This window comes from Carcharodon carcharias, chromosome 5, assembly GCF_017639515.1.
Source record: "Carcharodon carcharias isolate sCarCar2 chromosome 5, sCarCar2.pri, whole genome shotgun sequence".
Taxonomy (NCBI): domain Eukaryota; kingdom Metazoa; phylum Chordata; class Chondrichthyes; order Lamniformes; family Lamnidae; genus Carcharodon; species Carcharodon carcharias.
Genome location: NC_054471.1, coordinates 57,234,393 through 57,250,858, shown reverse-complemented (window position 1 = coordinate 57,250,858; position 16,466 = coordinate 57,234,393). Strand labels below are relative to the sequence as shown.

General features: G+C 45.4%; 1 protein-coding gene across 1 annotated transcript in view; it reads left to right on the top strand.

Moving 5' to 3' along the window:
• The window catches only part of LOC121277930 (glutamate receptor ionotropic, kainate 2-like), a 538,995-nt gene extending 525,450 nt beyond the window's left edge, over window positions 1–13,545 (top strand). Inside the window, exons 15-16 of the mRNA XM_041187800.1 lie at window positions 6,872–7,122; window positions 13,381–13,545. Of these exons, the coding sequence (XP_041043734.1) occupies window positions 6,872–7,122; window positions 13,381–13,545 (416 nt within the window). The remainder of the gene's footprint in view (window positions 1–6,871; window positions 7,123–13,380) is intronic.
• Window positions 13,546–16,466: the final 2,921 nt, after the last annotated feature.

Sequence of the window (16,466 nt, the reverse complement as noted above, 5' to 3'; positions counted from 1 at the left end):
AGGAGCAGAATTTGCTGGATGGAAGGGGAGGTGCGGAGCAGGCACGGGTGGGTGCGGATCAGATTGCCACTTGCAATCGGGTCTGCGCTGCCTTTTACGCGGGTGGGCAAATTAAGGCCCACCTTGCGTAATGCCCGACTCCCAAGAGTGGGCGGGCGGCAGCGGGCAGGCTCAGCCCACCAGGTCCAATGGTGACCCCACGGCCTGTGTAAAGGAAGGCCTGACAGGAGGGTAGGGCGGGAAGGCCAGTGTGCCCATCATTTTTCTGATGACTGCCTTGCTGCCCTCCTCGAGGAAGTGGCAGCACGCCGGGACATGCTGGTTCCCCAGGATGGGAGGAGGAAGCTCCCCCACATGACGAAATGTGCCTGGGGGGAGGTGGTGGAGGTGGTGAGTTCCCGCGAGGTGTTGCGGTGCAGCTGGATCCAGTGTCGCCAGCGCTTCAACGACTTGTTGCGCTCAGGAAGGGTGAAGATCATGTCAGCATTGGTCACTTAACCCAGCAGGCAGGCTTTCCCCACCTGGCGTCACCACCCACCACCCTGATCCCCCCCAAATCTGAGTGTAGTGACTGCATTGAATCATTGACTGCACGTGTCCTTTGCTGGGTGGGCCAGCAGATATTGCCCATGCCGAGGTCGCCCTAAGAAGGTGATGAAGAGATGGGCTCTGTGCCCGCAGCACGTGATACACTGAGACCCACATGACTGTTTTGGGGGCAACCTGGAGGAGCTGCACCTAGGCGCTGTGTTTGAACTCCAGGATATGTCCAAGTCAGGATGATGACATGCTGGGAGGGGAAATTCAAGATGGCGTGGCAACGGACTATCTGCTGCCCTCTGCGCTCCACGTGCTTGCACCTCCTTGCTATGGAAGGATATACCATGTGGTGCCTAATGTGATGTAAGCAGCATGTGGCCAAGGTGGAGGGGGGAAGGCCTAGCATCTTCGTGTGTGTGTTCGGCAGCAGCAGGGTGAGGAGGCTCTGGAGCCCTGACATGTTCCATGCTGGTTGGGGTGGGCCGTGTGCGAAGAGAGTCCATGTTTAATTTGCACAAATCAATGCTTTTCTCTTATTTTGAAGAAGAATACTCATAACGTGGCAGAGCGTGTGAGGACTGGCGGCGGCCAGGCGCAGATCGCCATTCTCAGCCGGTTTGAGCAGGAGGTCCTGGATTTGGAGAGGCGCCTAGCGCCCATGTCCACTGGTGTCAGTGAGGTTGGGATGCCATGGCCAGGTATGTATGCCTAACAGAGAGGTCAGCATTGTTCTCCCAATAGCCATAGCACTGCTGAATGTTAAGCGATTGAAGTTTGCAAAGTGGCTCAACCATTGCCTATGGAAGGATGATCGCATAATGATCCGGGGGACAGACATACACTTTGTCATTGTCTCCACATTATCTGATCCACTGTCCTTGTTCTTCCTTTCAGCATCAGTGGAGCAGGGCCAGGAGGAGGAGCAGCAGAGGCCCCCTCTCACACCTGAGGGCCCTGAAGTCACACCAGCATCACACTATCTTTGCCAGGCAGGCACCAGAGCAGATACTAACACCTCAGAGTTAGAACATCGACTAGAGTCCTGGGGTAGACCAGTGACGGCACTTTACAGCCACTGGAGGAGTTGACAGAGACAGAGAGTGCCCAGGGTGCCAGCAGCAGGGGACCAGGCACATGCTCAGTCGGTGCCTGATGATGTGCCTGTGAAGTCTTCCGCGACTCAGCAGAAGCAGGAAATGCGGCCGGGTGTGCGGGAGCTTCTGGGGGAGATAGATGAGGCTATGCTTGGCTTGGCCTCCGTGGTGGACGAGTCTACACGCATGATCACCGAAGCAATGAGCCACATGTCTGAGCACCAAGCGTCCTTCATGGAGATAGTGGCGACTCTCGTGGAGAGCCTCCTCTAGGAGACCCGTCAGGGTTTCCTGGGGATGCGCTCGGACCAGCAAGCCCTCACATCAGCAATGACCTCAGCTGGTCAGCGCCAGTGTGGGAGATGGTGTGGGCACCAAGTTTCCCAGCTCGGTGCCCATCCATCCACGGTGAGCAGGGAGGTCCTTAGCAACCTCATGTCGGCGCAGCAGCTGCCTGTCATCTCTGTGGGCTCCTCTCAGGGAGCTCCGAATGAGGACAGCAGCTCCTCCGCCCCTCTCCAAGTGGCCATGCCATCTGGTGAGGCTGTGACGACTGGGGAGATGCCAGCTGTGGAACTGGCAGCTCCCTCCCAGGCGGGGCCAGCACAGGCTCCACGGGCCAGAGGACAACCGCCAAGATCATCAAGGCTAACAGGACAGCAGGGACAGCAGGCTGGCTCAGGTGCCACTCCCAGCGACGGAGCAGCACACAGATGTAGCATCCGGACACGAAAACTTAAGGCACATTAGGGACATCACGCGTTTTTCACTGGTGTTTTTGTGTTGGCCCGAGATGAGGTCTTCATGATTTGCTTTGAATTGGAACACCATTGTCATTTTGTTTCATTAAGTTTCTTTGCCTGTGATATTAAATTCAAACATGTGACCATGGCTGAGGGTGCCTCTTTCCTCCTGCGTGTGAATGGTTTCCATAAATGTTAGGAGTGCTTTGTGGTACATTCAGCTTTATTAACAAGGCCCTGAGTTACTGTTCTTAACCTGGAAGATGTGGCACTTTGGTATCAAGTATGGAGCCTACAGTCCAGGCTTGTCCTAGCATGCTAGCTGGAAGTTCATCGGATTAAAGCCTCCCGGGTGTCCCTGCCTCCCTGCAGTTTGCCCAGGTCAGCGTCTACCCCCTCAGCATTTCTCTGTGCATGCTCATCCTCGGACTCACTGCTGGACTCACCGTGTGCAGCCACAGCCACCGCGTCGACACCTTCATTGTCCACAGCATCCCCCTTTCCAGTGCAAGATTGGGGAGAGTGAAGCATGCAACCACTAGCACTGAGACACGATTTGGGGGCTACTGAAGAGCGCCCCCCCCCCCCCCCCCCCCCTCCACCGCGAGCGGTCCAGGCATTGGAAGCGCATTGAGAAGACCAATCGTTCTCTCTGCCACAGCCCTTATGGAGACATGGCTCCTATTGTACCACTGCTCAGATTCTGTTCTTGGATGGCGGAGAGGCGTCGTGAGCCATCTTCTGAGGGGATGGCCCTTGTCACCCAGCAGCCATCCATCCAGCCAAGCTGGAGCACTGAAGAGCCCCGGCACCTGGGAGTGTTTGAGGATGTAGCTGTCATGGGAGCTGCCAGGGTACCTTGCACAGACTTGTAGAATCAGCATCCTGTGATCACACACTATCTGTAATTTCATGGAGTGGAAGCTCTTCCTGTTGACGAAGGCACCAGGCTCACCCGCTGGTGCCTTAATGGCCACATGTGTGCAGTCTATTGCTCCCTGGATGTGGGGGAAGCCATCAATGGCCGCGAAGCCTCTGGCTTGCTGTGCCTGGCTAGCCTGGTTCCAATGTCAATGCACACCTAAGCAGAGCGTCTGTAACCTGTTTGACCCAAGTTCGGAGACACCACAAAGATCACCCACCGAGCCCTGGAAGGAGCCAGAGGCATAGAAGTTGAGAGCAGCTGTGACCTTCAGAGCCACTGGCATGGGGTGTCCACCTACACATTAGCGAAAATATAGTTGATTGTCTGCCTTGAGAAATGGAGCCTCCTTCGGCACTGCACCTCAGACAAATTGACGTAGCTGCTTCGCTGCCTGTATACTTTGGCAGCAGGATAGTGGCATCTTCTGCGGCTCCTTCTGCCTTGGTCTACCTCTTGGCCCTGCATCGCATGTGCCTGCACCTGTCCTCCCAAAGGTGGCTCCCCTGGAGGCTGAATGTGCACTCCTGGCCTCGTCCCCCTTCTAGCCCTCCCTTCCTCCTCAGAGGAGCTGCCTCCAGTGGACAGTTCAACTCCCATTCCCAGGCTAAGGAAAAGCTTCCAGAAACCTGCAAGCCCAGAAAAGATTCCTCACTGCAGAATGCTGACCTGAGGATTAAGAGTCCAGAAGAAGCAGCTGGTATGCGTTTTGAAGTATTGCAGATCACACAGGCAAGTTTCAAAAACTTTGAAAAATCAAGACTTGACTGTACACACTCGCGACCCGAGTGAGCCCTCTTATCCCGCCCATGGATGAGGTTTATACAAATGTGTCCTACCTGCCTACCCGTTGTGCCCATGCGCTGACCCAAAGATCGCATGTGCGCCGTATAATCAGTATTGATTGGTGAGTCAAGGGCCTTAAGTGGCCTGTTAATTAATGGCGGGTGCGCGTCGGACATCATCGCGCGCCTGACCAGCGAAATATCACAGTGGCGCGTGGTGATGTCGGGATGCTTGCCCGACATCACTGTGTGTCATTTTACATGTGGACATGTGGGCTCACCCCCGCACGCCAACAGGAAAATTCTGCCCAAGGAGATCAGCCATGATCTTATTGAATGGCGGAGCAGGCTCTAGGGGTCGAATGGTCTACTCCTATTCCAGTTTCTTATGTTCTTATCTCGGATTTAAAATGCACCAATCACTAAAGGTTGCACCGCAGGTTAGCAAGACCATAAAAAAGCAAATGGATGAGTCGGCTTTATTTCTAGAAGGATAGAATTGAAAAATAGATAAGTTATTCTAAACCTGTATCAAGCTTTGGTTAGACCACACTTAGAATGCTGCACACAGTTTTGGTCACCATATTATAAAATGGATCGAGAGGCTCAGGAGTGAGTGCAGAGAAGATTTACAAGGATGATACCAGAAAAATGCAGGTATACGGATCAGGAAAGGATTGACAGGCTGGGCCTCCTCTCCTGAAAAGAGGAGGCTGATGAAAGACCTAACTGAGGTCTTTACAATTATGAAAGGCTTTGATAGAATGGATACAGGGAGAATGTTTCCCCCTGTGGGGAAGAGCATAAGTAGATGCCTTCAATATGAGATCATCAGTTGGTGTCGTGTGACAGCCTCCAACCACCCAATCTTCCACTGCCGTCAGCCTGCTGCTGTTTCCCGCCCCTTTCGGGTAGGCAGCAAATGAGGCCATGCTTCCTCTTTCCGTCAGGCTTTCAACACAGGTCATGAAGCAATGTGGGATTCACCACACAGGCCTGCGGTTAATATTGCCATCCGGCCCTGCTAATGTAATCGGAGCCTGATCTGCATATTTCTAGAGGGAACCTGCTGCCTTCTGGTGGATGTACCAATGAGTCAGCGCAGGTTAAACATCAGAACCTGTGGAAAAGCAGTGGGTTTGGAGGAGGGGCATTTTAACAGCCCATCCCTATTAGACCGGGGTCAAAACTCCCCGCAATGTGTCGAAGGTATAAGAAAATCTATCAGCAGAGCTACTGCTGAACCTTATTGCGCTGCCATCTTCAGTAAGTAGTTAACTACTGAAAAGTGTGATCCAAGTGTAGAACTTACAACTACTGAACCACAAACCATTCATTCTCTTGGCATGCAATTACTTATCCAAGCAATTCAAAACTCTGATTTAAGTAGTAAATCTTTTTGTTATCGGCCTTTTAGCATTGTACATTGTAATCCCTCCACTGCCAAATCTCACCTAAACACAGAGGAGCATTATAAAAATGAAATCATGATTTTAGCTGAAAATATATACTTTTTATTGCTTGTTGCTTTCTGATTGAAAAGATGCTTAAAGTCTAATCTCTACAAATTGGTTATTTTTATCAGTGGGTTATTAATCAAATGCACCTGATGTCTGGCCAGAAGATGGGAGTAAAAATGACCAAGTTTGCTGGGAATGCTAAATGCTCTTAAGAGCATCTAAACAACCTCCAGAGTGGCCAAGAGAGACATTAGGGCCCTTATTTATGCTAATCAGGGGCAGAATGTGTGTTTTAGACTCCTGCAGGAAATTGGCCGGCTATGTAAGCAGTGCAGCCACCAACAAGGTCCACAGCATGCTTGCCAGTCATGATTGACACCCCAGTCTGCTGTCCTTTTCTCCAACCCCAGGACTTAGCTGAAGATAAGGAATAACAGCCCAATGTTCAATCCTCCTGAAGAGTGAACCACCTGTGAAGGCATGACAGGTGTTGGAATATTGAGGCCTGACCTGAGGCGGGCATTGGACTTATTCCTGGAGCTTTCATCAGATGTCGTGCTGCCTCCAAACACCCTGCTCAGTCAAACTGGATGCGCTGCAGGAATTCACCAGGGCTTCTTAGCCAGTACTTTCCAAACCCACAACCACTACCACCTTGAAGGACAAGCGCAGCAGATACATGGGAACACCACCACCTGGAAGTTGCCTTCCAAGTCACTCACTACCCTGAATTGGAAATATATCACCGTGCCTTCACTGTCGCTGAGTCAAAATCCTGGAACTCCCTTCCTGACGGCACTGTGGGTGTACCTACACCACATGGACTGCAGCAGTTCAAGAAGGCAGCTCACCACCACCTTTTCAAGGCAACTAGGGATGGGCAATAAATGCTGACCTAGCATTGATGCCCAGATCACATGAATGAATAAAAAAAAACAGCCTTACCCCCCACCCCTTCTATCTCCGACATTTTAATAAACAGATGTATTCCAAGAAAATGAAAGAATGCAACACAATTGTTTTTAATGCCCCATTGATTTTTCCATCGGGTTGCACTCAGCAGTGTCCAGGAGATTCCAGGACAATACTGGTGAACCGTTGGTACCCTACTTGAGGTCCAATTCTGGGCCGACCTCAGTTTGGGCCTGCAGCACTGCCTGACTGCCTCACTGCCACCAAGGTAACACATCCCAGCGAATGAGCAGTAATGGTGTGATGTATTTGATTGTGCAGCATTTTGAGAACATATTAGCGTAAAGCAATTTGGCTGTCATGTAAACACAAAAGACTGCAGCAGCTAATCTTGCTTCATTTTGTTAATCTTCAGGTTCACCGTATAGGGAAAAGATCACTATCGCCATTCTCCAACTGCAGGAGGAGGGGAAACTGCACATGATGAAAGAGAAATGGTGGAGGGGAAATGGCTGCCCAGAGGAAGAGAGCAAGGAAGCCAGTGCTTTAGGAGTCCAGAACATTGGTGGCATCTTTATAGTACTGGCTGCAGGCCTAGTACTTTCCATCTTTGTGGCAGTGGGCGAATTTCTGTACAAGTCGAAAAAAAATGCACAGCTTGAGAAGGTAAAAGACTTATCCAGTGCATCTGTAAGTTACTGGAGATTGTATAGTGCAGTCCCACTGATTTTTCATTAGAGTGAAATCTTACTGAATTATACAAAAATGTCCAGATTCTCTGACAAGAATAAGAACATTTTGAGTATATGTTTTGTGATAGCAAAATCATATGAACTCAGAATTCCAATTTTGTAAAAAGAATCTGTGCTGTTTAATTAATGGTCACTGGCTTTGTTCAAACCGATTTATTTAAAACAAAAGAAATATTTATTTCTTTGAAAGTGTATGGCAATGATTCTTCCATGTAATCATTAATGCAGTGGTCTTTGATATAAAATATTTATTGTGTTAGACAAGCTTGGGTATAAATTCAAGCGCAACATGAATAATCCAGGCAGCAATGCCATAAATATTGTTTAATCTCTGAACTGCATTCTGAACTTCGAGCTGCAAAAAATAGAATATATTTGATTTTTTCCATTGCTTACCCATTGTATGTGGTGTTCAATTCAATAAATGTAATTGTGTTAAGTAGTTATTGGCAGTTCAATGTATTTCAGTGCAGTAAGAAAACATTAAAGATAAGCAATAAGACTGTGTTTCATTAACACGGATAAAACAGCAGAAGGGAAAGTGTATTAGAACAGCAGTCGCTGAATCCATATCTCAATTCATAATCATGTTGCCACTGATTCAGTGTTTGTCAGATAATAGGCTTAAGTAGCTGAATCCATGTTTGTCATTTCTAGCAGTTTTGATTCATGCTATAATCTGCTGTGCTTTTCATCAACTATAAGGCTTGTCTCTACTGTGCAACCCCTGATTTTTCTTTTTTAATTAAACACTGTTTATTTCTCTAGATATGCAATAATTACCCTGTCAATATTAGACCAAAAATGATGACTTGCAATTCATTTGGTGGCAGGTTGTAGCAAGTAGCTTAGCACTGGGACAGACCCTGCCCTGTGTTTAGGAGAATTTCCTACGGCAGTACACATTCACTCCAACAAAAAGGAGGCGCTGCTAGACCTGGTTCTTGGGAATGAGGTGGGCCAAGTAGGTCAAGTGACAGTGGGGGAACATTTAGAGGACAGTGATCATTGTATCATAAGGTTTAGGATTACGGTGGAAAAGGATACTAGTTAATCCAGAGTAAGAATAATCAACTGGCATAGAGCAAACGTCAATGGGGCACGAACGGAGCTGGGCCGAATAGACTGGAACCAAAGGTAGGTGGGAAAAACAGTAGCTGAACAATGGGCCACCTTCAAAGAGGAGATGATTTGGTTTCCGTCAAAAGAGAAGGGTAAGACAAACAAATCCAGATGACAAAGGAGATAGAAATTAAGTTAAAGAAGAAAAAGTGTACTTACGACAAGTGTCAGGTAGCAAATATAATTGAGAACCAAGCTGCAGAAGGGACGTGAAGAATTAAATAAGGGAAGGAAAGAGGGATTATGAAAAAAGACTGACAGCTAACATAAAAGGAAATCTCAAAGTATTCTATAAGCACATCAATTGTAAAAGAGTGGTAAAAGGAGGAGTAGGGCTGATTAGAGACCAAAATGGGGATTTCCACATAGAGGCAAGAGGCATGGCTGAGATGGTAAATGAATATTTTACATCTGCCTTTACCTATGAGATAGATGCTGCCCAGGCCATGGTGACAGAGGAGGAAACTCAGTCACTAGAAGGGTTTAAAATTGTTAAGGAGGAGATATTGGTTAAGCTGTCAGTACTTAAAGTTTATAAGGCACCAGGACCAGATGAGATGCATCCATGAATATTGAAGGAAGTGAGAGTGGAAATTGCAGAGGCACTGGCAATAAACTTTCAATGTTCCCTGGATTCCAGGAGGTGCCGAAGGACTGAAAAATTGCAAACATTACGTCCTTGTTCAAAAAATTTGGAAAGATCTGCCCTGCAATTACAGACCAGTCAGTTTAACTTTGGTGGTGGGGAAACTTCCAGAAATAATCATTCGGAATAGAATTACTAGTCACATGGAAAATTTTGGATTGATTGGTAAGGGTCAGCATGGATTTGTTAAAGGAAACATGTGTCTAACTAACTTGCTGGAGTTTTTTGAAGAGATAACAGAGACGGTTGATGAGGGCAATACCATTGATGTGGTGCATATGAACTTCCAAAAGGCGTTCAATACAATGCCAAACAACAGACTTGTGAGGAAAGTTATAGGTCATGGAATAAAAGGGACAGTAGCAACGTGGATACAAATTGGCTGAGAGGAAACAGAGAGTAATGGTTAATGGGTATTTTTCAGGGCTGGAAGAAGATTTGTAGTGGAGTTCCCCAGGGGTCGGTATTGCGACCTTGCTTTTCCTGATATATATGTATAAATGATCTCGATCTTGGTGTGCAGGGGACAATTTCAAAGTTATCCGACGACACAAAACTTGGCAGAATTGTAAACTGTGAGGAGGATAGTGTAGAACTTCAAAGGGACATTGACACATTGGTGGAGTGGGCAGATAGGTGGCAGATGAAGTTCAGTGCAGAGCAGCTTGAGGTGTGAAGAACATGGAGAGAAAGTAAAATGAGGGATACTATTCTAAAGGTTGTGCAGGAGCAGAGAGACCTGGGTGTATATGTACATAAGTCATTAAAGGTGGCAGGAGAGGTAGAGAGAGCTATTTCTAAAGCATACAGTATTCTAGGCTTCATTAATAAGGGCACAGAGTACAAGAGCAGGGAGGTTTTGATAAACTTATATAAGACATTGGTTAGACCTCAGCTGGAGTATTGTGTACAGTTCTGGGCACCACACTATAGGAAGGATGTGAACCTATTGTAAAGAGTGCAGAAGAGGTTTATGAGAATGGTTCCAGCGATGAGACACTTCAGCTATGAGGAGGGATTGGAGAAGTTGGGACTGTTTTCCTTGGAGAGGAGAAGGCTGAGAGGAGACTTGATAGAAGTTTTCAAAATAATGAGGGGCCTGGACAGAGCAGATAGGGAGAAACTGTTTCCGCTTGTAAACGGACCAAGAACCAGCGGGCACAGTTTTAAAGTGTTTTGCAAAAGAAGCAAATATGAGGTGAGAAAATACTTCTTCACACAACGAATAGTTAGGGTTTGGGATGCACTGCCTGGAAGTGTGGTGGAGGCAGGTTCAATTGAGGCATTTAAGAGGGCATTAGATGATTATCTAAATAGAAACAATGTGCCGGGTTACAGGGAGAAGGCAGGGCATTGGCACTAAGTTAAAATGCTCGGAGAGCCGGTACAGATACGATGGGCTGAATGGTCTCCTTCTACACTGTAACAATTGTGTGATTCTGATCCTGTGATTTACTGCTGATTACAGAATGATCAAATGACTCAAGTTTGTTACCATTGTATACATTTCAAATTAGAAAACAAAATGTTGAATTTCCCCATAGAGAAATTTTGTTTGGTCATTTGAGCCACAATTAATAAATCTAAACATTTAATTTGTTTACTACCAAACCTGCTATTTAGCCTTAAGGTGCAACTGTCTCATGCAGTTATTTGCTGTTTAAAAAGGATTATGATTGTAGCGATAGAAAATTGATGGACTGTAGTGAATAATTTAAAATCAAACAACTGTAGTTTTTGCATGTTGCTCCTGTTTAATTCTGTCATGCAAAAATTACATCTTGTCACATGTCCAAATTTTTGTAGGGCTTATTTTGCCTCTGGGGTTAAATTGCTGGATTGATGGTTCTTCACGATTCATCATGAGAATACCCTGATGCAGTGGCAGAAGGAGTCACAGAATGATTAGAAAGGAAGTTTGGGGGCTAAGCCTTTCAACCAATATCTGTGCAAACATTAAAAGATGAAAAGATTGATTTTTCATAGTTGATGTTCAAACACTAGCTGAGACATCTCCTACAGGTCAAAGGATTACTGCATTAACATTCTTTTTACAACTATTAACCAGGCTAGCAGCAGCAGCAGAGTCCCAGGTTGCTGGATTTGAATTCAGAGCCCACCAACCCCGGAGCAAGTGTGGAGGCTGCCAGATGTGGAGGCAGACTGGGCAGGACACCCGCCTCTGTGCTCGAACATGTGTTGAGTTAAATAAAAAGAAAAGATTGAAACAAAAAACAGCCCTCCAGCCCTCACTCCTCGTTACCCTCACCTCCCCACACAATCCCCATGCCCTATTCATGCCAAACTATGCCACCTCATGCCTCCCCACCCATATCCCTGTGCCCACCCCACAGCCCCTCATGCCCCCTATGCCAACACATGCCCCTCTACCCACCTCATGGCCCTTTATAGTCTCTATGCCAACTTAGTGCCAACTCATGCCAACCAATGCCCCCAACCAACCACATTTTGCCCTTACCCTCTCCATGCCAAACTACCTAGTATCCTTTGACAGCTCTTTGACGGTTTTGAGAGTTCCAATGAGTTTATGCACTTTTTACACACAATAATGTGTACTTTTAACAATCCCAATGGGTGCCTTACCTCTCCCAAATATGTCCTGGACAATATCCAAAGGGGTACCTTGCCTCTCCAAAGGGGTTCCCTCGCTATTCAAACAAGTCCATCAAATTCAGATCTTCTGTTACCTGGTCTAACCTGCACACTCCGGGTTTCACAGTCCTGACCTATCAATATCCCACTTCATTAGAGGCAGCTGTTGCGAAAATGTTTTAGTTGACGGGCACTATGATCGGCGCAGGCTTGGAGGGCTGAAGGGCCTGTCCCTGTGCTGTACTTTTCTTTGTTCTTTGAACACTGGCCCAACTCCAGTCCTTCTCCCATGAAAGTAGGAAGTGCCACGTTGGGGGACCAGGGCTTAGAATTTTTGGGTTCATCTGCCATTTATGCCATGACCGAAAGGCTCTCCATCATGGCAAAAGTCTGGGCCTTGCCTTAGTGTTAATGTGATTATGTAGGTTTACTTTTATCAGAAAACTGTTTCATTTTAAGATTTTGAACACGGATTAAAGTCTAAGGGCTGAAATTTAGCCACATAGGTGGGAAACAGGAACCAATTTTTTTTTCATGTCAGAAACCCGCCTCCAGGGGAATCTGATTGAAGATAAAATTTTGAAGCCAATGAGCCCTTATTTGGTATGGAGACATGGACAGACGTCCATAAGTTCAGCAAGTGGGCTCTTGAAGCTGGAGGACTAATCAGAGGTCTTATAGCTTCAGAGAAGCACTTAGCTACAATAGAAGGTGAGTAACTGGACGGGCATCTCAAGAAGCAGGTCCCCCTCTCAGCCACTCCTTGAAAACTTTCATAAACAGATCCAGAAAAGCTGCCAGACCACCGTGGCAAGTGGACCCCTCTACAGGGGGGCCTTTGGTCGTACCCCCACCCAGGCAGGCAAGTAGGGCCTGTCGGCCTGCCAAAGGTGCTGGTTCTCCTGCATGCCCACTTCCAGGCAGTTGATCTGGAAAATCCCAGTTGGCCTGCTGGACCTATCTATAACAATGCTTTTAATGAGCCTAATTGCTTGTGGGATTGGTAGGCCTTCTAGGGCCCTGAACTTGTTGGCCCTGAATGGCCAACACCAGCAACAGCATCCTGCAAATTGTACACCAGCTGACGCTGCTACCCCACCACCATTCTGGTCTTTGGGGATCCCCGAAAATTCAACCTTAGAGGATGGGAATATCAGAAATCATTTTCCTTCATTTGTGTAATATTCATTTAACTTCTAGGAATCTTAAACAAACATCTCATTCCAGCTTAGAAACTCTAGGGTGGAAAATTGTATTGGTGTAGTTCAGACTCACTTCAATTTCCCGGTAGTAGGTGGCGGGCAGGTTACCACCTATGCTGGCTGGGTGGCATTCTTCAATGATACCATAATGCCAGAAGAATTGCTACATGACAAATTTCTCCCCCTAAATTGGTTTACTATTAATGTTAGAGAATGGTTAGGTAATGGTGGGATGGGAAAACAATTGGATTCCTCCCAGTTGGAGCTAATGACTCACAGTATTATGACTATCATTTATTAATACTGTGTACATAGTTATCAAGTAGATGAAATATTTGATAACTATTAAGTACAGTAAATACAACATTCCTACGTAGTGGTTCCTTACAATTTAAAGACAGCACGTTATTCTTAAAAACAATCTTGTCATTTTTATTTAAAGGCAAGTAGTAAGCTAAATGCTTTTCTTTCAATCATTGCCAAGCTTGCCTGGTGTTAGGGCAGAGAAATATAAGCTAACATGTGATTTCACTGTCGCTTCGAGGCATTGCAGTTTGATCTCATTTTCAGTCTTTAATTTTCCCCACAGAGGTCCTTCTGTAGTGCCATGGTTGAGGAGCTCAGGTTGTCTCTCAAGTGTCAACGGCGTCTGAAACACAGGCCTCAGGCACCAGTCATAGTGAAAACAGAAGAAGTTATCAACATGCATACATTCAACGACAGGAGATTGCCTGGCAAAGAAACAATGGCATAAAGTGTAGAAAATCCACATCGAGCACAAACAGTAATCTTTGTTCCCAATGACCTGCAAGAGTGTTTCCTGTGGAAATATGCAAACCGTGCCGAACAAGCGAGTTACCTCATGATGCTGTGTCGAAAAAAATTACCTACCATATGAAAACAGGGTGGTCAAAGTCAGATTCCGAAACATTGTCAAGGACCACAACTTGCAAATAAAATAATTAAATGCAGTAAAGACTTTTCCCTCCGTCCCTCTTCTCACCCCTCCCTCTCTTTTTCCCATTATAGGAAATGGATGGTGATAATAAAGGGAAAACAAAACACTGGACAACGAAAGGGAAAACTGATATTGAGTTATAGCTAAAGTTATAGGAGGTGGAAGTGGTGCTGAGAAATGCCCAAACTTGTACAGTTGCTGTAATAGAGGCTGTTCCAAATAATTGAGGTTAAAGGTGAAGGAGAACTGAGAGGCATTGGAAAGAAACAATGAAACCTTCATGCGATATTTCACGTGTTTGTATCACCACCAGAAGTGAACACAAGGCAATAATTGTTTTCCATCAATTTTGTTTTTTTTAAAATGGATCAGACTGCATTGAACCCTCACAAAATGAAAAAACTGTTAAACAATTAAACTTTCTAAACAATGGATTGCAAAGTCGTTTTCCAAAATTTGAATGAAGTAGGGTTTAAACGAACAGCCTATAGTCCTTTAAGTTTGCATACCTCATTGTGGTAACAGAAGAGTGTGTGCACTTCCCCCCATCTCCCCAATCCCGGGTCTCAAGAATTGTTCCTTTCAAGTTGCTTCACCCACCTGCTCCCACATCCAGCTGAACTGATTTGACACCTGGCCTTTCAACTCGTGTGGTTCTGCCTGATTAATTATGGATATAGGATTTTCATTGACATGATCCCATGGTAATGTTGCAGGAGACTCTTTTGTAGAATGCACTAAACTCAAGTCACTACTGCTACAACTCCTTGTGAGCAGTTTTTCAAGATGTTCATGTTTATTTGTGGAAATGCAAGATTTATATGAAAATAGTTTTTGTATGGAATTTTTGTAATAATTTTTATCAAAAAATGAACACACGGGCACTAAATCTCAATGGGTTTCCATTAGGCTGATAGCATACAGTGATGAACTATTGTGTGTAAGAAAAGGCGCAGAGTCTTGGCCATATATTGTGATAATAAATGAAGTGCATACTGAGTATTGTCTGAAATTAATGCACAATCTTTAAAAAAAAGATAAAGGAATAGAGACATTTTTATTTAAATATTTCACATCACATTTAGGACAGTATTTTACACAAATTGGTTCGGGGCCAATGGCAGAACATCTGATTTTGACTTCTCAGATGGTATTATTCGGCGAATTTTCTAAAAATAACCCCAATAGAGGAATTATAGGGTAGTGTGGCAAGCAAAGCTGAAGTTTTTCCCTGTGCTTATGTTTTCAGGTACCTAAATGATAAAATGTAAATGTAATTGCCTTTGCTGTGTCCTTGCAATGAGAAATGTCAGCAAAAATACCAGTGAATGCAGAGTCCATATTCCTACAATCACAAGATATGTCCATATAAAGATGGTAATTTTGCCTTTTTTAGCTCTTACACCCAGAAAAACAATATAGAAAGCAACCCCCGCCCCCGCCCCCCCCCACCCCCGACCCTGTCAATCTAGTATTTGGTTGTTTTAAATATATTCCAGGCTTTTTGATATTTGCTACCCTACCTAGATGTTCTTTGACCACTGTCAGGGTGAAGGAGGACTGCCTGTTATCAGTCCCCCAAATTTACCTTTTAACAGTTGGAACCCGTGTCCCTTGTACTGTTCTCATTGTTTATTTAGAAGTGATTTCCTGGGTCTACCTTTTCCATACTGGTTACTATCTCATATCCTTCTTTAAAGCTCCTTCTCCTTTCAAGGCCAAAAAAGTCCACATTTCTTCAGTTTCTCATCACGCCACAGCCCTCAGCCTCTGACGCTGAGGATCAGTCTCATGACTGTCCCTTGACCTGCCTCCAGTGCTTGAATATCTCTTAGTCAGTGTTCAGAACTGGTCACAAGACTCAATTTGTAGTCTGACTAGTATATTGTACAGATGGACTATGCCTTTCTCTAACATGTATGCTACTGTTTTGCCTATATAGATCAGCATTGTATTTGCTTTGTTGGTTTCTCCTCTGTATTTATTGAACATGTTGACCATTGAGTCTACCAAGAACTTTAGATAATTCTCAATTTCATCATCAGCCATTTTAACACCATTGCTGGAGTACATCTGTCCCATGTAACATATGCTTTTATTTGCCTATTTACAGAACTTCACGTGTTTGCCCACTCACATATTTGGGGTAATTCTCCAACTTTGCACTTCTAGTGGAGTGCTTTTGCCTGCCAGTAAAGCACATTCTGACCATGCTTGGAAAGTCATGCTGCATGTGCTTGAATTCCCATTTTGTCTGTGAGGGTTTCAATGAGCAGCACAAAGTCAGAAGGTTACCTCTTATTTTGCCCAACTCATTTTATAGTCCTCGAGTTGCATCCTCAGATTCAATTACCCTTCCTAGTGTGATGGCAACACACACATATGTACAGGTACACCTGCAAGTAATGGCATTGTTGCACCTCAGTTTTGCACCTTCCAGTCCTTTTCCTGTACTACAGTAAAACTCCTATTTGTGAACCAATTGTTTCTCTACTTCTCAGAGTGTCATATATATTAAATCAATGGATTACGTAAAAACGAAGACGGAATATAATCCTTTAAAATGGCGACTTGATTATGTTAGCCTATTCTGGTCTAATTATCACCTGCCCTCTAACTCTCCTTCATTTGAAGACTCCCCTTCATCTTGACTCACCATGTGAAATGCTGCAGGAGGTCAGCTAATGTGTATTATATACATGCTCACATATATACAC